At 38.8% G+C, this 22315-nt stretch overlaps 1 protein-coding gene across 14 annotated transcripts in view; it reads left to right on the forward strand.

Moving 5' to 3' along the window:
• ERCC6L2 (ERCC excision repair 6 like 2) overlaps positions 1–22315 on the forward strand; it is a 66141-nt gene that overhangs the window by 28938 nt on the left and 14888 nt on the right. For 3 of the 14 annotated variants that reach the window (XM_061456314.1, XM_061456315.1, XM_061456317.1), the window contains 4 exons: positions 1233–1385; positions 2476–2556; positions 7173–8367; positions 9121–9287. In XM_061456314.1, the coding sequence (XP_061312298.1) occupies positions 1233–1385; positions 2476–2556; positions 7173–8367; positions 9121–9287 (1596 nt within the window). Of the gene's footprint in view, positions 1–1232; positions 1392–2475; positions 2557–7172; positions 8368–9120; positions 9288–11278; positions 12021–14706; positions 17154–17490; positions 19810–22315 lie in introns of those variants that run through there. The other 11 variants (XR_009743911.1, XR_009743910.1, XR_009743913.1 and 8 more) reach the window with 11 other exon arrangements.

Below are 22315 nucleotides of genomic sequence, written 5' to 3' on the forward strand. Positions count from 1 at the left end.
TGAATTTTAATTTTTTTAGTCTACACTTGAATTGCATTGCCTGATATTGACGCAAACCCAGGAAATTTTCAGTCTGTTTTGAAGCAAATGCGTTTTTATGCTATTGAAAGTTCAGAAACCAAGAGTACTTGTGGGCACATGGCTTTTGGTGAACTATACAAATGCGCTCTCAGGGAGCTAAATGTTGTCATCTGTGCTTTTCAGAAATCAAGTTATGTGAAAACACTTTCTCATGTTTGTAATGTATTCTTACCAAGGGACCTATTTGACTTTAAAATTGCTAAATTCTTTTTTAATTTGTGGTGTTTGATTGTCTGATTTAGTCATTTGTGATTGAATAATCTGATGTAAATAAAATTGAAATCTAACGTAATAGAAACCCAGGTAAGTTATATATGTATCCTAAAGTATACTTTTGTAAATAATATGAGTAATTCAAGAAAGATGTAAACTATGCTTGGCTAAAGTTAAACTAGAATTTGACTGTACAGTTACTGGCCTGTATAATTCCAGGGATGTGCTGCCCAGGAAAATGCCGGTTCAGTGCTAGAACTAGGAGGAGAACTGAAGAACTACCAACTACTTAGAGGCTGTCACAAAAAATATTACAAGTCTTGTATCCATAAAACCATGGTTTTGATGTTCAGTTTAAAATCAAATAGACCAGTTATCCGAGTATTGAAAATTTACGGTCAATGAAACCTGCCTGACTGCAAAAATGTTTTAGTTCTGCCTGACAAACCATTTACTCATTTTTCCTTTTTACCTAGCTTTTTAAGTCACTTCTGTTCAGTGTACTTAGCGTGCATGATAATTAAAATATTCAGAGATTATTTGGAGTAATCTTGTGGCCTTATTTAGTCCTTACCAAGTAAGCATACAATGCAAAGGACTGTGGAAAAGTTAGTAAAAATTCAGTACTGATGAAAGATGAGAAGTCAAGGTACAGAGAAGTGTCAGTAGTGTATACGGCAGATGTCTGATATCAGACAACAATGAAGTAAAAGACTTGAAATATTCTTTTTTTTTTTTTATTCAGTAAAACCAAGCAGGTTCATATTGTAACACAATCTATTATACCGGCATCTGCCAGGAAAATCAAAATAAAATATCCTCCCTTAGGAATTTTTGGCTGCTCCAACTAAAGTTGTGTATATAATGTGGATGCTGGGAAATTCTGATGCGTAGTTGGAGCAAACACTTCTGAAATCTTTTGTGTTGTTCTGTTTTAGCAACTTCACTGTGCGGTGGTTGGAAGTGAAAATGCCAAGCGGTATTTTGAGGCAGTGCAAGGATCAAAGGAACATCAAGGAGAGCTTTTTGGAATCCATAACCTTTTCAAACTTAGGACTCATGGGTCCTGTCTTACCAAAGACATCCTGGAGGTGTGAAGTCTTACCCTTTTAATTCTGTTTATTAGTTTTATATTTTTGCTTTCCTCATGAGTTATTTTGTTACAATTTTAAATGGAAACACTTTATGAAGCTGAATGGTAAAATTTAAAAAAGTACCTGTCTAGGAGTGCATTAAATGAAACAGGCATGCTAATTCCTGACTCTGATGTAGACCAGCTAAATTTCCTTAAATCAAACAAAAAAACTGGATAAAGTTCTGATTATAGTTTTCTAAAGTTTGCCAATATTTTTCTTTTCCTAGTAAAAATGCCATAAGTTATTGTTATAATACTTTCACATATAGTTAACACTGTGTACAGGTACCTTTTATTCATCAGTAGATCAGTGACCATATAAGCCAGAATTCTGATTATAGGAATACTTTTTTAAGATCACAGTAACCTTTATATAGTACATTTTGAGGTGTCAAAAGCTATCTAATAACATGTATTTTAGAATGCTGTATTTAAAAACGTTACAGGATAGAAGTAAATAACTGAGGCTTTATGCTTTAATTTCTTAGTTATTCTAAAAAAGAAGTCTTTTTGGTCCAATTTCACAGTGTATAGTGCAAACTGATTTTAAGTATATGCAGTATCCAGTATGTTTGTTGCAGCTAAATTGCATCTTGGAGTTTATTGCAGCTTTATTCTAGGTTTGTTTCCCTCTGTTGTGTTATTTTGCCTTTGCTAGGAGGAGGCTTGGGAAAGTAATACAGTAACACAAAGTTAGCATACCCAAGAGTAACCTTGGGGATATTAAGCTCAAAACTTCTCTAAATTAAATTAAAACATGGCATGTAATTTCAGCATTGAAGCAGGTATTCTGCTTTAGGAAAAAAGTTTAAAATTATTAAAATAGTATGTAAATCAAATGCTCCAAATTTATGCAGTATGTTGCTTTTACTGCAGGATACGCATTAGATCAAAGAGCAGTAAGTGTATTGCCAAAATGCAAGCCTGGTCTTTGCTGATTGTGTTTCTGGTGCTTAGACCTCTGTAAAAAGAAATTAAAACTGGGCCTGCCTTCGTTAACTTGAACAGATAAAAAATTTTATTGCAAACATTCTTAACTCTTCTAGAGGGAAGGACGGGTAGAAGCAGGAGTCATAACAGCAACTATGTGGCTAAAGGAAGAGACTTCTCCATGCAGCTCAGAAAAGGTGAGGACTATGAACCGCAGCATGGTAGTCCCTCTGGTTCCTGACACTGTAGTGGCAATTATAGACAGTATGTAATTAGACTGATAATACTTTTACCTTAGATTGAATTTGCTGTCTTTTATTGCTTGCTTGCCCCTGGTTTCATGTATTGTAAAGTATTGGGTAATATCATGCTCTCATTCTGTATTTAAAGTGGAATATTCTGAATATCGCATAATATGATATTCTATGACTTTTACAACACTTGGATATCATATCCTCAGTCTGAAGTTTTTACTAATATGCTGTTATTACAGAACAATATTGTTTACTGAAACAGAGTCATAAAATGGATTGTGTTGAAAGGGACCTTAGAATCATAGAATAGTTAGGGTTTGAAAGGACCTTAAGGTTATCTAGTTCCCCCCCCTCTGTCATGGGCAGGAACACCTCACACTAAACCATGTCACCCAAGCCTCTGTCCAGCCTGGCCTTGAACACCGCCAGGGATGCAGAATTCACAGCTTGCTTGAGCAACCCATTCCAGTGCCTCAACACCCTAACAGTAAAGAACTTCTTCCTTATGTACAACCCAAACTTCCTCTGTTTGAGTTTGAACCCATTGCCCTTTGTCCTATCACTACAGTCCCTAATAGAGTCCCTCCCCAGCATCCCTATAGTCCCCCTTCAGATACTGGAAGGCTGCTATGAGTTCTCCATGCAGCCTTCTCCAGGCTGAACAGCCCCAACTTTCTCAGCCTGTCTTCATATGGGAGGTGCTCCAGTCCTCTGGTCATCTTCATGGCTCTCCTCTGGACTTGTTCCAACAGTTCCATGTCCTTTTTATGTTGAGGACACCAGAACTGTATGCAATACTCCAAGTGAGGTCTCACGAGAGCAGAGTAGAAGGGCAGGATCACCTCCTTCGACCTGCTGCTCACGCTCCTTTTGATGCAGGCCAGGATACAGTTGGCTTTCTGGGCTGCGAGCACACACTGAAGCTGGCTCATGTTCATTTTCTCATCAACCAACACCCCCAAGTACTTCTCTGCAGGGATGCTCTGAATCTCTTCTCTGCCCAAACTGTAGCTGTGCTTGGGATTGCTCCGACCCAGGTGTAGGACCTTGCACTTGGCATGGTCAAACTTCATAAGGCTGGCAACAGCCCACCACACAAGCGTGTCAGGGTCCCTCTGGATGGCATTCCTTCCCTCCAGTGTATCAGCCGAACCACACAGCTTGCTGAGGGCGCACTTAATCCCGCTGTCCATGTCAGCGACAAAGATGTTGATCAAGACCGGTCCCAAAACACCAGTCCCTGAGGGATGCCACTCGTTACTGGTCTCCAGCTGGACATTGAGCCATTGACCAGAACTCTTTGCGTGCGGCCATCCAGCCAGTTCTTTATCCACCGAGTGGTCCATCCATCAAATTGATGTCTCTCCAGTTTAGAGACAAGGATGTCATGTGGGACAGTGTCGAATGCTTTACACAAGCCCAGATAGATGACATCAACTGCTCTACCCCTGTCCGTCAGTTCTGTAGCCCCATCATAGAAGGCCACCGAATTGGTCAGGCAGGATTTCCCCTTAGTGAAGCCATGCTGGCTGTCACCAAGCACCTTGTTGATTTTCATGTGCCTTAGCATGCCTTCCAGGAGAATCTGCTCCAAGATTTTGCCAGGCGCAGAGGTGAGACTGACTGGTCTGTAATTCCCCGGGTCATCCATTTTCCCCTTCTTGAAAATGGGGGTTATATTTCCCTTTCTCCACTCGTCACCTGACTGCCATGATTTTTCAAATATGATGGTTAGGAATTTCATTCGCCAGCTCCTTCAGGACCCGCTGATGGATTTTGTCAGGTCCCATAGACTTGTGTGTGTTCAGGTTCTTAAGATGGTTTCGATCCACAGATCCTCTCCTACAGTGGGCCCAAGGTCTTCATTCTCACAGTCCCTATGTCTGCCTTCCAAGACTTGAGTGGTGTGGTCAGAGCATTTGCCAGTGAAGACTGAGCTGAAGAAGTCGTTAAGAACTTCAGGCTTCTCCAAATCCAGGGTAGCCAGTTCTCCTGATAGCTTCTGCAGAGGGCCCACATTGTCCCTAGTCTGTCTTTTATTTGCTGCGTACCTATAGAATCCCCTCCTATTATCTTTCACATCCCTAGCCAAGTTTAATTTTAACTGGGCCTTAGCTTTCCTAACCTGGTCCCTAGATTCCCAAAGAACATCCCTGTATGCTTCCCAGGCCTCCTGTCCTTGCTTCCTCCTTTTATAAGCCTCTTTTTTCATTTAAAGTTTCCTCAGGAGCTCGTTATCCATCCAAGGAGGTCTCCTGGCCCTCCTGCTGCACTTCCTTCTAGTCAGGGCACCACACTCCTGAGCTTGTAGCAGGTGATCCTTGAGTATCAGCAAGTATTCTTGGCCCCCCCTGCCCTCTAGGGCTATATCCCATGGAACCTGACTAAGCAGGTTCCTGAAGAGGCCAAAGTCTGCTCTCTTGAAGCCCAGGGCAGTGAGCTTGCTGCACGCTCTTCTCACTGTCCTGAGGATCTCAAATTCAACCATCTCATGATCACTGCAACAGAGGCTGCCCTGGAGAGTGACATTTCCAACGAGCCCTTCCCTGTTGGTGAGCACGAGGTCAAGCATGGCACCTCTCCTTGTCTGCTCCTCTGTTACTTGCAGAAGGAAGTTGTCTTCCACACAATCAAGGAACCTCCTGGATTGCTTGTGCCGGGACATACCATCCCTCCAACAGATGTCAGGGTGGTTGAAGTCCCCCATGAGAAGAAGGGTCTGTGAGCATGAGGCTGTTCCTGTCTGTTTATAGAGCGCTTCATCCACAGAGTCCTCTTGATCAGGTGGTCTGTAACAGATCCCGACAGTAATGTCTCCCATAGCTACATTCCCTTTAAACCTGACCCACAAACTCTCTGTTAACTGCTCACCTGTCCCCAGACAGAGTTCCATACTCTCCAGCCTATCCCTAACATGAACAGCAACTCCCCCTCCCTGCCTGCTGGGCCTGTCTATTCTAAAGAGCCTGTAACCTTCCATTCCAACACTCCAGTCATAGGAGCCATCCCACCATGTTTCTGTGATGCCTATTATATCATACCCTCGTAGACCTACACACATCTCGAATTCCTCATTTGTTCCCCATGCTACGGGCATTTGTATAGAGGCATCTGAGCTGAGCTCCAAATGACGCCGGCTCATTGGCTGGAGCGGCTGGAATATCTCTGCATTGATCCAAGCATTTATTATAGGTGCTGGCAACTGACTGGGTGTGTTGGGATGGAATGATGCCCCCCTCCTCCAACACACCTAGTTTCAAGCATCCTTGACCTGTCTGGCAATCCTCCTACCAAAACCACTCTTCCCCTTTAGACCAGCTCCACCAGCCCCCAGTAGACCTGGCCTACTAAATTGATTCCCATGTTGTAGATGCCCAAACCCCTGACTATGGCACCACTGTTCTAACCATTTATTAACCTGGCCAATCCTCCGAGCCTTTTCAAGGTCCTCCCCTGTATCCTGAAGAATTGACGAAAAGACGATCTGAGCTCCAGAGACCCCAACCATTTCTCTCAGAGCTGTGTAGTCCTTCTTTATGCTCTCCGACCTTAAAGATCATCTAGTTCCAACCCCCCTGTACTTGACAGGAGACACTTTCCACTAGACCAGCTTGCTGCAAGCCCCATCTGACCTGGCCTTGAACAATTCCAGGGATGTGGCAGCCACAGCCTCTCTGGGCAACCTGTTCCAGTGTCTCATCACCCGCACAGTACAGAATCTCTTCCCAATATCCAATTTAAATCTACCATCTGTCAGTTTAAAGCCGTCCCCCCTTTTCCTGTCACTACATGGCCTTGTAAAAAAGTCCCTCTTAAGATTTCTTGTAGGCCCCCTGTAGGTATTGCTCTGTAATGTCTTAAGCCTTATAATACAGTATGACATAACAGCTTTCTGGCCAAGAAGTCAGTTGAGAATCTGACACCTACTGTTTAGAAGATTTAGGAGATTTTGGAAAGGAGTACAGTTAGTTTCAAGGATTGAAAAATTTCTTCAGGTTTTGTGGACCTCTGTTTTGGTTTTCTTTGGGATGGGGTTTCTTGTTTGTTTTGGGGTTCTTTTTTGGTGTTTTTTTTTTAACTTCCCCCCCCCCCAAATGCTGTTTCTGACAGTTTCTTTGTAGAACAACGTTTTGGGTTTTTTTTCCCCTGAAAAGCTTGGGTCATTTTTGTGAATGTTTTTTGACTGTACACTGTTCATGTGTTTTGGGAGAGGAACAGTTTGATCTATTATATGACATTGTAAGCATGAAAATATTGTTATATTAGATCACACGCCATGGTACTAAAAATCAGTCACTGTCTCTTACGCTTGTGTCATTACACAGTATTTAGGTTTGAATCATGAAGTCATTTTTCAAACCACCTTTGGAAGATGAAATGTGGCAACAAGATTAGTATAAACTGGCTGGGTTTAAACCATGACATTGTGTAATCTGTTTCCTACATTTTTTTGATTAACATAGTGAGAACCCACTTTTTTTTTACACTGCTTTGGAATTAGGTGTGTTACATATGTTATTTACATTTTTAAAAATACTTTTGCTGTGATTTCTTTTCAGTATGAACAGCCAGATTGTAGAGAAGATAGAGATTCCCAAAGCATTCAGGCACAATTAATAAGAGAAGAAATAGACTTTTCTGATGACTTTAGTGATGATGATATTCTGGAAACTTCCATGAAAAAATGCCACAGAAGGAAGCCTTGCAATGCAAATAATTCAGTGGAAACCAAGGGGCAGCTTTCCTTAATGCAGTGTGGATTCTCTAAGTTGTTGCAGAGAGAAGCTGAAGCTACCAAAGAAGAGGATAATAATTACAACTCTCATCATTCCAGTTCTGATGATCAGACTTTAAGAGCAAATGTAAATAGCAAACACACTGATTCTCAGGAATGTCAGAGCCATGTGTCTGTTTTGGAGCATGGGAACACTGATCACTCACCAGATAGAACTGATAAACAAAATTTGTGTAGTATAGACTGGCTTGTTTTAACAGGCTCTGAGGAGGAAGGGGACATAGAAAGTGATGATCAAGGCATTTCAAAGCACAGTGATACAGTCATGAATACTGAAAACAGTTCTGAAGGTGATGATGATGTCATCTTTCCTACCCAAGTTTCAGCGTGGCAGCAACCACTGCTTACTAAGAAAGTTGAATTATGCAGATCAACATCTGAAAATTGTGAAGAGTTAGCAAAAGAAGAAGATGGGTTTGTATTTAAGGAAGACAGTAGGCAATTTGGACTCCATAATAGTGAGTCAAATTTCAGCAAAACTGCGTCTTTTGAGGACATCAAGAACCTCACAAGAGAATTGAAAGGAGCAAGTGACATAAGTGATGAGTCCGATGATATTGAGATTTCCCATAATTCTAAATCAAGAAAGTCAAGAACTTTCAGCTTTCCAAAATGGAAAGAAAATACCTATAGCAATGGACAAGGTAATGTCTCAAAACCTCAGCTACAAGCAAAGAAGCCCAATAGAAAAGAAAAGGAAAGCGATTCTCAGAATATAGATGAATTTTCATCCTCTGAAGATAACTTGCCAGTTGAGAAAACACATGCCAGAAAGCAAAGCTATAAGTGTAAAAAACAGAGAGGCAGAGTTTGGTTTGGGTCTAAAATACTCTATCCTGTTCAAGATACCTCTGTTGCACAAATGAAGACTGGCAGTTACACTATGTGTAGAACTTCTGCAAGTAAAACTGCATTTGAACATCAGGAGCAGAAAGTGGAATCAATGGACAGATATTTAGGTAACTTTTAGTTTTTTATTTCTACTAAAGTAGTAACATATGTTACTAAAGTAGTAACATATACTTAATTTAACATTGTTGGCAGGTTTAAAGTTCTTCCTGATATACGTGTTTTTGTTACAAGATATTAGTAAGTACTCTGCTAAATTATTTAGTGATATCTTTCTGTGTCACTTTTTAACTGCTAGCTTTACTTTCCTGTGTTCCCAGGTATGGAGAAGTTTTGTAATACTTTGTTAAAAGCAGTCTGTTGAAAGATGCTCTGGTTGAAGATATATTAAGAATTCACATATCTAGATACTTGAAATGTAAACCCTTAAAAGTCTTGACAGAGCTGTTCATAAAAAGTAGATTTAAAAAAAAGTGATCTGGGAATTTGAAATACCATATAGAAGATTTGGTTCTGTTAGAGAACTTTATTAATATTGCAGACATTAAAGCATAGATGCTCTGAAACTTCTTTGTCCATCTGGAAAAAAAAACCCACATTGAAATCAATATTAAACTATCTAAATAAATCTGAATAAGTCTAATGATTGTTGTTGATCTCATAGAGCTGAGAAACTTGTTGCTGGGTAAAATCATAGCAAATTTCACAACTTTGTTTTTTTTTGTGTGGTTGGTTTGTTTGGGGGGGGGGGGGGGGGGGCAGGGAGTTGGGTTTTTTTAATTCCAGTATCCTTCAGTGCAACTGTATACCTTCAGAGTTTTGGAATAGCCACATCTTTGATTGTATCTTTCTCCTGATATTAGATGGTGTTCCAGAAGTGGCATATATTCATTCAAATCAGAATGTAGTTGGATCTAGCAAGGCTGAGAATCACTTGAGCCGGTGGGCTGTACGAGATGTATTTGAGTTGAAGCAGTTTTCCCAGCTCCCTGCTAATGTAGCAGTCTGTAGTGCCAAGGTAAAGAGAAATGTTTGGGAAATGTTGTTTTTACTTTTTTTTTTTGTTTAATCCTCATTTTTCATCTTAACAAGCTCTAACAGACTTGTTATTCTCTTAATGACCACCATGAATGATCAAAGCCACAGAGGATGGGTGGAGGAGGAGGCTCAAATGGAGGTTTAATAAATTACTTTTGTGATTTGGTATTTGGGGTGGTTTTTACATTGGCCAGCTCTGAAAGAGTTGAGCACAGCACCCTCTGTGGGATTTTTCTGTGAGAGAAATGGTTGGATTAGAGATTGTGTGTTTGAAATCAAATTCTATGCCATGTTTTTCTGATTTGAGACTTGAAAAAATTCGTGTTCTCTACTTGGATACAGTTAACAAAAATCCAGTTGCCACAGTACATACTGGAATCTCTGTAGCATAGAAATTCAAACATAAATCAGTTTGCAGGTTCTTTTTGGGGGGTTGTGAATGCAGGGAGTAGAGGGGACAGATGAAGTTGCTATAAATTAAATTGTCTATGCTTAATGTCTGGAATGTGAAACTGGAGCTTACTGGAAGTGCTCATTTTTAGCAACAGATATGTTTTACGCTTTTTGTTGGTCATGCATCTTGTTTAACTACATTTAGACTACATATAAATCTGAAATTCAGGTACAGCTTTCAGATTTTCATTCTCATTACATAGTGGTTTTAATCTACTCTGATTATCTGGACACTTTGTTGTTTGCCTTGTAATAAACATTTGCAGTTTCCTACAGTGATTCTTGAGATAAACCACAAGCATAGAGTAAGTAATTGGTGAATGTGCAGTTTGGTCTTTACAAACATGTTAGCAATAATTATAGAAATTATAGACATAGAACTGTGTTGTTCTGGGGTGTTGGACATCCGCTGGGGGTAGCAGAGTTTCTTCCAGTGTTGTTGATGTACTGTATTTAATTAAGCCATTAGCAGGGATGCCAAAGAATTTTTACACTAGGAAGATCAAACCAGGCGAACTAGTAAAAGTGAGGTCTTTTCAATTCTAACACATTTGCATCAGAATGTCCCTTATTAACAGAAGAGTTGGTCAGAAATACTCAGGAATATTGTAGAAAAGTACTTAATGGCAATGGCTCACAATATTATTAAATGGCAATGGCTCACAATATTATTAAAACTATATATAACTAGAAGAGAACTTTGAAGAGAGTACTTTGAGTAAATGTTTGTAGATCCACCTGTGTTCAAAACTAGTTTGTGACAGTTCATCTGTATTGTTCATGTATCTTGCATCTCATTATTTTACAGTTTGTGACTGCAGGTATAACAAATTAACTAGTCAACTAACTTGTCAGTGATTTTTCAAAGCTACATACTTTTCACCCAGAAGCAATAGTATCAGTTCTCTTGGAGATTTTAGTAAAAAGAAAAATATCACTAATTATTGGGAAGGCTGCCTCTTCCTTCACTTCCTGTTCTTTCTGTTATGTAGAGGCACTACCTAGAAATAATCCTTAGATGTCTGCCTATTCTTAAATGCAGAGCTTTGAATTTTTAATGTTCTGCTTAAAAAAAGAGCAACTAGGGCATCATAGACAACTTTGAAATATGATCTTCTTAGAATATTATTGCTACTATTTTCATTTCTTCATTATTTTAGAAAATGTTCTGTGAAAAACATGATCATTTTTGCTTTTGTGGCCATTGGTCTTTGCTGGTCATTTTTCACTTACCATCAGTTACGACATTCATTGTTAAGAGTAACTGATTGCGTTATCATAAAGAGAATGGTGATTTCAAGTGAAGTTTAATAAAAAATAAACAAGTTTATAATAATAAGTATTAAGCAAAGCGTAATAAATAATAAGTAAAACTAAACAAGGTAACCTCATGTAAGAATATTGGTATTTTGTTTATTTCTTGCTATTGATTAGTCATCGCATTTTGGCTTGACTAAATTCCTGTTAACTTTTATATCGTAATTTAAGCTCTTTAGTTTCAGTAGCTAATTTATGTTTTTCTACCTGCAGTGGCTAAAAGGAGTATAAATCATGTGTATTAATGCTTCCTTTTTTGTTGACGCATGGAGACTAATGCAGTCACTTGGGTTGTAAAGACTGCTTAAAGCTGAAGCAAAATGCAGAACCTGTGAGAACACTTCCTTCAAAGTGAGAGAGGTTGTGTGGGAAGATGATCCCTGAGAGCCAAGGTAGAAGGGACAGGTGCAAGGGTGTTCTGTTTCTTAAAAGATAACTTTGAAGGTATGTAGAACATCTTGTGTAAGAACATGGTTAACTAGTGAATAAATAAGCTTTGGATTTAAATTGCTTCTAAAAATTGTAAGATTTGAACTTTTGGATAGAAAAAGGTGTTGGTCTTGGTGGTAGTTTTTTTCCTTAACTTGGCTTCAGAAGGTCCGTGTTGAATCTGGACAGTTGGCACTAATGTAATTCAGTCAAATCTCTGTTAGCCTTTGAAACTGTAGGTTTCAATCCAGCATACCTTGTTTAATCCAGTAATAAGTAGTGAGTCTGTCATTAATACCTGTGCTAGTATTCATATAGCCCAGCTGCCTTTTCTCTGAAGTGATAAAATATTTTAACTTGCTATTGTTCTGCACCTTTAAAGGTTTAATAGAATTTTTTATGAAAAAATAGGTCTTGCTACTATTTCTTCTGTTCTTGCTTGCTTTATGCTCCAGGCTCCATGACAATTCTGGTACTTGGCTTCAAGATCGCTGCAGAGCCTTTGACTCTCCTTTCCCCAGAGGTGGTAGGGAGTGAAGTCATATTTTCTATTCTTTTTTCTTTTAAATCAGTTGTGCAAACTGACGAGTAGTTTAGCTAGAATGTTCAGACTTACAGTATTGAATGCTGGCTTAGTGTTTATTTCCAGAAATTATGTATGACTATGGAAAATACAGTGTAGGTGAATGCTGGTTTAGTGTTTATTTCCAGAAATTATGTATGACCATTGAAAATACAGTGTAGGTAACAGCAACCAGAATATGAAGTCTGCCATCAAGAAATATACATCATGAGAACTCATGATTACCAGCTGCGAAAGGTGAGGTAAAATGTAACAGTAGTAACAGTATAAAGTATGCTTTAATTGTACAAGCAAGAGAATAAACCATATTTTGGTTAAATATCATTAGTCTTAAATATCATTAGATGTTTAGCATCTGAATTAAAGGAAATTATTTGAAGATAGTTTGTATATGATGATAGTAGAAGGAAACAAATGTGAAAGTTTTTCCTTTTTTTTTTTTTTAATTGTATGATCCTGAAGAAAGGAAAATTAGATTGTGTTTTGGGGAGTATATTCCTTTTATCACAGAAATCCATGGGATTACATGAAAGTAGAGGATTCTGTAGCTGTTAGGTGAGTTGGAGTAGCGTTTTCAATGAAGAGAGATACTGTTGTCTTGTTATGGAGATGGCTTTCATAAATCCATCTACATTAGCAGAGATCTGCTTATACCTTATTTTGAAAGTATGGGGGGGGCACTTAAAAGACTAACAGTTTGGGGGGTTTTAGATAGACATGGCATTTATATAATGATATCCCCTTAAATGCAGAATGCTTAGAATTCCAGTAAAAATATTTTAACTTATGACTGACAATTCCTGAACTATATGTATTATCATGTGTCTGAAGATTGTTTTCTGACCATTGTCTTCAACTGGCTGTGAGATCAGTGTAGATTTTGAGAAGGACATAGTGAAGTATGATAATCTTCTCTCAAATAGTTCATGTTTCTTATAGTGCTGTTTAGGTAGGAGATGCTGAAGCATCAGTAATTAGAGGTGTTTAAAAGCCCTAGTGATCAAAACAAAGCCAGGAATTTTTGTTTCATTCAGAAGTGTGGCAGAAAGCTGTTACTGGAGAATTTTTGGAGATACAGTTTATACTGTATAATAGTCTAATAATACATTTCAGCTTCCGTAGTTCTAAAAAATTGCTGGATGTCCCAGGACCCAAGTGTCTTAGAAAGGAGTCAAGTGTGTCTCTTTGCAGTTTAAGATCTCTGGCTATTTGTAATCTTTCGTACCAATGTATAACTGTTAAGGCAGAAGTTATGGTCAGATCTGTGATGCATTATGCAGGAGAACTCATGCCAGGCTTCAGTATTCTAAACATCTGAGGGCAGAACATGCGCATCGTTTAGTATGGAAGATAGCCACTCCAGTAAAAGTTACTAAGAAGTGGGTTTTGTTGCTTCTTTACGCATATGACCACAAAAACACCCTTGAAATTCTATTTAACAAATTATTCAGAGGAAGGGTTTTCTGGTCCTCAGGTAGACGTGTGAGGAAAGATTATATTAAGTTAAACTAGTGGAATAATTAACTTGTTTTTTCCTGTATTATTTTATTGGGTTTTAGCCTGATTTAATGGCACCGAGTAATCCGTGTTCTGCATTTTAGTTTAAATTCAGGTCTTCTGTTTACATGTGTGTGCAAATAGACATTGTTAAAAATTCCTTTTTTTTCACTGAATAAGTGGAAGATTGTTTTTATTGCCCCATCACTATCTGTTAAGAAGGTAGCTGAAATCCAAAATGAAGAATGGTCTTGTGTAACTACAGCAATAAGAACATCAAAACCAAAAGTTTCGAAAAGAAAATATAGGAAATGAACCTGCAGACTGGATATGGCAGATTTATAAAGCCAGACTATAATTTTCAGAGCAGATCTACATGTAGTTCAGCCTTTCAAGGTGGGGGCAGGGAGAGACAGAAGAAAAGGGGAAAGTGGGGGAAACCACACCAAACCCTGAGGTATTCATGTGATGTTTTACTCAGAATTATTCTGACATCATTATTTTGGAGGGAAAAAATTGAAATTGTTAAGAACTTCTCTAAGACCACAGTTATCTACTAAGTATTTTTAGAGGCTTTAAGGTTTGATCCTTTTTTCTGATGAGTTCCAGGTTCCAAAGGAACCCGGATAATTTTCACTGCAGGAGGTTCTTACTTGCTTTGGTTTTGCACTCCTTTTTGTGAAACTTTTTCTTAGCTGATATAAGAAATAAAAGCCTCCTAAAGTCAACAGATGTCTTCTAATGTTTCTAGTCTATTCTGAATTAAATGACTGCATTCGGTAATTTCCTAATTAATTTCTATGTTAATTGGCAAAAACAGCCTATGTGAAATGTTTTACACAAGTGCAGAAGTCCGGAATAGGCTTTCTGTCATTCCTATAATGCTGAATTTGAGTAGTATTTCTTCAGTTAGAATCTGGGGGGCTGGAGCATGGGGATGACTTTGGAGAAGGCCTGGAGGCTTCACAAAAAAGACACAAAATGGGAACAGGCATACTAAGTAATTTGAAAAACTGATGATGTCCTGCATTAAAGCTAATTTGCACCTTTTAATATGTGGAAAAATATTAGTCACAAGAACTTGTGCTGTACCTGTTGAATATGTGGAATCTTTTTTTTTTTTTTTTTTCAGTCAACTGCATGTTTTCAACTTAAGTTTACTTAAAGTTTTACTGAAAAGAAATGTACAAAGACAGCCATTCAATTGAGGATTAATCACTATGGCAACAGAAATGTGGTGACTGAAAAGGGGGAGGATGTATTCTCCCCTCAGTTTCCTGCCAGCTGTCATATTCAACCTCTGCGGGATGAATTCAGGCCAAAATATAGACTGTGACCAGCTCTAAGAAACTATATCTGTATTTTTATAAATTCGTACAGGAATTGCACTATAAAAGAAGACTTAATCCTCTGAATTGGATGACAGACATTTGGCACTCTTGCCAGTGTTTGACAGAGAAATAACGGGATGCTTTGTAGTAAAACCTGGATTAATGGTAAACCCCTCTTTATGTTATTGCAATGTGGTGTAAATGAGAGAACTAAGCATGCTGTCAGCCTAGGAAAAAATGTGCCCTTTGTATCTCCAATGCAGATTTAAGTGCTGTTGAGAATACTGTAAATACTAAAGTTGTGTCATTAAGAACTCCTCTTTATCTTATTTGTATTACATTGACATTTTGTAGATTATTTAGACAAAGACTTCTACCAGTTATAGTAACTCTGATTGCAGTGTGTTTGCACAGCTTTCAAATTCAACAAGTTAAGATAGTTGTTTACAAAGAGTAGGATTTTGAGAGATAACATGCCATTATCCTTGCTCTTCTAGGATGGGGAGTGTTATTCAGCTTTATAATAATTGTTCCCAAATGATTGGCCTGTAATGCTGTTTTATTGAGTTTACTGTTTCAGTTTACAGAGGAATTAACCATTTCAGTATGTCTTTCAGTTGTTTTATTTTATTTTTTCTTAAATGCAGTGAGTTCATATATGGCATGGAATCATAGAATGGTTTGGGTTGGAAAGGACCTGAAGATTATCTAGCTCCAACCCTACCACCATGGGCAGGAACACCTCACACTAAACCGTGTCACCCAAGGCTCTGTCCAACTGAGCCTTGAACACTGCCATGGATGGAGCATTCACAACTTCTTTGAGCAGCCTGTTCCAGGGCCGCACTACCCTCATCCTGTGAAGCGTGTAGTTGAATTTTCATATGATGTATGTGCATGGCTTTTGGCTCTGCTATTGTTTGATGGAGGAATGAGGGCGTGAGTGAAGGCAGGTGCAAGCCCACTTCTGCTGGAGTAAGCCATTACCTTAGTTTTGAATTCTGAGGCAGGCTGATTATGTCCTCTCATTCTCAACAGTAGTAACTATGTTGGTTCATGGTCAAGTTTTTGGTGCAAGAAAGTGATACGGCTTATAGGAATTCTTTTTGTTAAAGAGTCAACAAATTAAATAAAACTGCTCCTAGTGAGAAATTCTTGCTTTGTTATGTGATTGGAGAAAAAACAGAAGTAGATGTGAAATAGAACACAGTCTATCTGTTGACTTAGTAGTTGCTTCTCCACTACCAGGCAAAAGGTTAGAGTTCATGGAATGTCCTTCGACTCAGTTTGTACAAGCAGAAAAGCTAGATAAGACAACCTGGCAAAAAATGACTACACATTACTCTGATAAAATTTACTTTTATCAGCAGGTATAGCTGGTCTCTGGGTATTGGCAAGAGTATTTTGGAGAGGTAATTCAGATCCAGAATAAGCCAAACAGTTTTTGTAGCTATTGGCCTGCTGTTATACTATCAAATATTAGATACATTTGTAGTCATAGCCAACATCCTGAGTATTTGTTTAATTCAGAAAGCTTAGGTATAAATGTGATTGTCCTACAGTAGTCTAAAAGTTTTAAGCAGTTTAGCTTCATTTTCTACTGCAATTGAGGTATTGACAATTAGCTATACAATTACTTCTAATACTTATTTTGCAATCTTGTTTTGTTAGAACAGTAGACAAATTCAGTCTTAGACTGCTTTTCAATTAAGAAAGTTAAATTCAGAGGGAAAATCAATGTCCACGTCAGAAATAGTCTTAAAATATTGTAAGATTCAGGCTTATTTCATACAACGAAATGTATAACTAGCCATAACCATCTGAAGCTGTAATAGCGTGTTTAGTAGTGTGTCCTCTGTAATCAGAAAGGTAATTCTGGTTCATTTAAGAGTCAGGTGAAAGTGGAAAAAAAACTTACTATTTGATAACTTTTTTTATTGTTTTCACCATGTGACCTCATTTTTAGAAAAACTACATTTAAGTTTTATGTGGACAGTTATACTTCATCTTCTTTGGCATGCAGAATAATTTAGGAAGAAATTCTTGTTTGACATGTGTACATGCATAAAAAAGAAGGAAACCAGATCAGGAAGAAACAATCAGGTAGCAGATGTTTCAGGGTATTTATCTATGTCCCAACAATTAGAGAAGACATAGGTAAAATAAAAACAATATCTAGGACTATAGCGTATGTTCATGAAAAGCATGTAGAAAGGTGAAAATAATTCATAAATATTCCCAGTGGCAGGGGCGGAATTCAATGAAAATTGAATGGAAAAAGATTAGCTGAAATAACTTAGAATTGTAATTTGGGTAGATAACTGGAATGGAGTCAGTATCACTTGATCAAAATAATAACAATCATCTAAAGCTATTGCAGTTTGTGATATATCTGCAAAGTCGTATGTTTTCTCAAGTTTTGAGGAGAGTGGGAAAATACGAAGTAGTAAGGGTTTGTTACTTGCTTGTAAGCTGTATTTTAAGAGGACAGTCATACTGAATTCACTGTGCTTCGTGCTTTTGAATGATTTAGATGACTTGCAAGGCAGCTAGAGATTTGAGAAGGCTTTTCTTGTTTATTTTAGAAATGGAAACAAGCAAACTGCAGTGAAAAGTATCCTGGATATCCTGGCAGTAGTGGTTTCATGCATACCTGAAGACAAAAGTGTGTTAACCCTGTTTCAGCTGTGAATGGGGAAGTCAATGAGGGTTATTGCTGACTGGAAGTCAGTATCTGGTAAGATACTTAGACTGGCGATACTTTGGATAGTCAGGCAGTAAAAGCATTTTATGATTCTAAAACAGAAAGATGCTCAGACACAGTGCAACTGTGGCTGAGGAATCATTATGTAAGCATGTGTTCAACTTCATATTCAGGCTTTTGAAGGAAGTTTGTTATCCTCTAAGTCTGGTGATTTGAGGAATTACCACAAATGTGACACAGGTTAAAAAAACCAAGTATTTCCGAATCTCTGTTTCTCTTTTTTCTCTACTCATCTTGCTCCTAGCCTCTGCTTACTTACTCTCCCATACGTTTTCATCATGCTGTATGTAAAATGATGAACATTGTTTTCGTTTGCCTTGCTTGAAGGGGATAAAGAGAGGAAAAAGGAAGTCATAGGCTGAAGGTGGCCAGTCATCTCAGTAATGTCTGAGGGTGCTTATACATGGATTATCATTCATTGTTCCAGAGTGTAGAGCTACTTCTTTATGCCTGTAGGAAAAACAGATACTGAAGTTTTGTACTTCAAAGATAGGCAAATTTGGGTTTGGCAGGTGTATCCTATTTTTAAAATTATGCTGCAGGAGTCAGATTGTTACACAGAGCTAACAGATCCAGGAGTTGTTGCAGTTCAAGTTGCAATCTCTAAGTAAAAATTACTCCTGCATTCTGGCACTTAAATTTTTGCTTGGTGCTCAGCTGCGTGTCTTCCTTCTGCTTGAAGACCATTACCCTTAACTGTGAACTGATGTGGAATTCTAAATGTGCAGATGCTACCCTTTTTGCTGGACTCTTGATTACAGCCTGTATTCAATATGCAGTTCAAAGAAATGGATGCTCATAATTGGTATCCAAAGCCTGATATATACTTTTAAGAATAAACTACATAAACAATGAAAGAAGAATGAATGAAGGAAGGAAAAGATCTGCTGTGGTAGGAAGATAGAACATGTTCATGTTGGAAACCCATAGACTAAATGGAACATGAAAACTGAAAACAAATGCTTGCTTTGAAGTGCTTTTTCATGTATGGTAGGAGTCCCTAGGTTTTCTGAATAGATTAAAAACTATTTTCTGCACAGCTATGTAATAATCCCACTTCTTTCCCATTGCAGTATATGGAAAGCCTCTTCAGAGTAAGTGCAGTAAATGAGGGGGTGATGGGATAAGAAAACAAGTGTAAATCAGGAAGGAATGACTGAGTTTCTACATGCTGTTTTCCGTGGTTTACAACAGCACTTCACAATTTCACTTTACTGTATGTATTCATGAACTTTATTTCTTTACATTAACAGGTATGTTTTCTATAGTGTCACCTTTTCTCATGTAATTTTTTGTTGCCTTCTACTAAGCAGCTTGCATGGGTGGCCTTTCTCTTATATGTATGCACTTGAAAATGAATTGTTTCTTTTGAACTTTGTGTGAAGGTTTTTCCCATGAAAGTGTAGAAAGGTGACTAAAGTAGTAAAACTGTTACATTCAGTAATTCAATCAAAATATTTTATCTTTGTCAAATTATTTTGCTGCACCTTTTTCCCCCACTGAAGTACTGTATTGAGAAAGGAGAAAATATGAAGAATACCAAAATGTGTAATGGTGTTAATAATATATAGATAGATATATGACTGGTAAGTAGGTGGACAACTATAAGTGAAACTTTCCCACTTTCAACTGTGGAAATTTTGTAACGTGCACCACAAATGTTGTCTTTAATGTAGTTAAATATTTAGCAGAGACTGTTTTCATGATTGCTGTCAATTTTTTTGTAAAAATTATTTTAAATTACATATAGCAGACAACTGTATGTAAAAGTAAGCGAAAGTATTTCTTTAGCTTTGTGTCATGTATTTTAGAATGCTAATCAGAAGGTGCGCTAGGTGCAGCACATGAAAAAGTTTTAACAGTATGTATGTGTGTGATGGTATAATATTTGCAAGAATACCTTTGGATTTCGATACTATGATTTTACTTATCATTCAGAGTAGCTTGGCCATAATAATGTCTTTGAAACTTTTTAAGCATATTTATATTTAGAGTGAGAAAAACATGCTATTACTTATTCTGGTACTGGATGGAATTTTAATTCCAGGAGAAAGAATTTGTGTCAGTAATTGTGCCCTTTCAGTTTCTTGACTGATTTTCTTCTCCTGTGTTAAATTTGTTAATTTTCTTTTTTTTTTGGTTTTTTTTTTTTTACACTAAAAGTTGTCTTGTTCTCAGTTGTCCTATCTTTCTTCCTATGGAATCCGCTTCAGTTTCTTTATAGTCTTTATAAATTAAGCAATTGCTAGGGGAAATCCCATGGGCAAAGCTGTTTGAAGGTAAAGGGGCCCAAGATAGTTGGTTGGCATTCAAGGATTGCTTTTTCCGAGCTCATGATCAGAGCATCCCGACACGTAGGAAGTCAAGGAAGAGGGCCAGGAGACCTGCGTGGCTAAATAGGGAATTGCTAAGTATGCTCAAGTGGAAGAGGAGAGTTTACAGGTCATGGAAGGAGGGGCTGGCCACTTGGGAGGAATATAAGGCTGCTGCTAGAGGATATAGGAAGGCAGCTAGGATGACTAAGGCTTCCTTAGAATTAAACCTGGCAAAAAGGGTCAAGGACAGCAAAAAGAGCTTTTTCAAATACATGGCAGATAAAACTAACACCAGAGGCAATGTAGGCCCACTGATAAACGGGATGAGTGCCCTGGTGACAGAAGATACAGAGATGGCAGAGTTACTGAATGCCTTCTTTGTCTCTGTCTACTCTGCTGCAGGCAGTCCTGAAGAGCCCTGTGCTCCTGAGACCTTAGATGAAGTCAGGTCAACGGAGCGGTTTGCCTAAGTCGATGAGGAATGGGTTAGAGACCAGTTGAGCAATCTGGACATCCATAAATCCATGGGTCCAGATGGGATGCACCCGCGGGTGCTGAGGGAACTGGCGGAAGTCATTGCTAGACCACTCTCTATCATCTTTACCAAGTCTTGGGAAACGGGAGAGGTGCCTGAGGACTGGAGGAAAGCAAATGTCACCCCAGTCTTCAAAAAGGGCAAGAAGGAGGACCCGGGTAACTATAGACCGGTCAGCCTCACCTCCATCCCTGGGAAAGTGATGGAACACCTTATCCTTGGTGCCATCTTAAGGCATATCAAGGATAAGAGGGTTATGAGGGGCAGTCAACATGGCTTCACCAAGGGGAAATCATGCTTGACCAATCTCTTAGCCTTTTATGAGGAAATAACACGGTGGATGGATGATGGCAGAGCGGTGGATGTGGTCGACCTTGACTTCAGCAAAGCATTTGACACAGTCTCCCACAGCATCCTCACAGCTAAATTGAGGAAGTGTGGTCTGGATGATCAGGTAGTGAGGTGGACTGTGAACTGGCTGAAGGAGAGAAGCCAGAGAGTTGTAGTCTATGGGGCGGAGTCTAGTTGGAGGCCTGTAACTAGTGGAGTGCCTCAAGGGTCAGTACTGGGACCAGTATTATTTAATATATTAATCAGCGATTTAGATGAGGGAATTGAGTGTACTATCAGCAAGTTTGCTGATGACACTAAGCTGGGAGGAGTGGCTGACACGCCAGAACGCTGTGCTGCCATCCAGCGAGACCTGGACAGACTGGAGAGTTGGGCAGGGAATAACTTGATGAAATATAACAAGGGAAAGTGTAGAGTCCTGCATCTGGGCAGGAGCAACCCCAGGTTCCAGTATAGGTTGGGGAACGACCTGTTAGAGAGCAGTGTAGGGGAGAGGGACCTGGGGGTCCTAGTGGACAACAGGATGACCATGAGCCAACACTGTGCCCTTGTGGCCAAGAAGGCCAGTGGCATCCTGGGGTGTATTTGAAGGGGGGAGGTCCTCCTTCCCCTCTACTCTGCCCTGGTGAGACCCCATCTGGATTATTGTGTCCAGTTCTGGGCCCCTCAGTTCAAGAAGGACAGGGAGCTGCTTGCTGGAGAGAGTCCAGCGCAGGGCAACAAAGATGATTAAGGGAGTGGAGCATCTCCCTTATGAGGAAAGACTGAGGGAGCTGGGTCTTTATAGTTTGGAGAAGAGGAGACTGAGGGGTGACCTTATTAGTGTATATAAATATATAAAGGGGGAGTGTCACGAGGATGGAGCCAGGCTCTACTCAGTGGCAAACAATGACAGGACAAGGGGTAATGGGTACAAACTGGAACACAAGAGGTTCCACTTAAACTTGAGAAGAAACTTCTTCTCAGTGAGGGTGACGGAACACTGGAACAGGCTGCCCAGGGAGGTTGTGGAGTCTCCTTCCCTGGAGACATTCAAAACCTGCCTGGACACATTCCTGTGTAACATTATCTAGGTGTTCCTGCTCCAGCAGGGGGATTGGACTAGATGATCTTTTGAGGTCCCTTCCAATCTCTAGCATACTGTGATACTGTGATAGTCCTGAGATATGCTTAGGTACTAATCACTAGCATCTTTCCAATAATGATTTGAAAACACTGCAGTCAGATCTTATTAAATTTTTCTTTCACAAAGTTCAGCAACACTTGCTGTTATAATTAGTATATACTATTTTCAGTTAATCAACTATTACACACACTTCTAAATGTACAGAATATGCCTTGTGTTGAAAGCTTTTTGTTTCATTATTTCATCGTCATAACATTTATTCATAATGAGTCTGACATTCAATAATGTAAATAGCTAAATGTGCTAGTATCAGTAGTGT

The sequence above is a fragment of the Pezoporus flaviventris genome, unplaced genomic scaffold (genome assembly GCF_033815535.1).
Source record: "Pezoporus flaviventris isolate CSIRO_AGI_PZ_B2104156 unplaced genomic scaffold, CSIRO_AGI_Pfla_v1 ptg000022l, whole genome shotgun sequence".
Classification (NCBI taxonomy): Eukaryota; Metazoa; Chordata; class Aves; order Psittaciformes; family Psittacidae; genus Pezoporus; species Pezoporus flaviventris.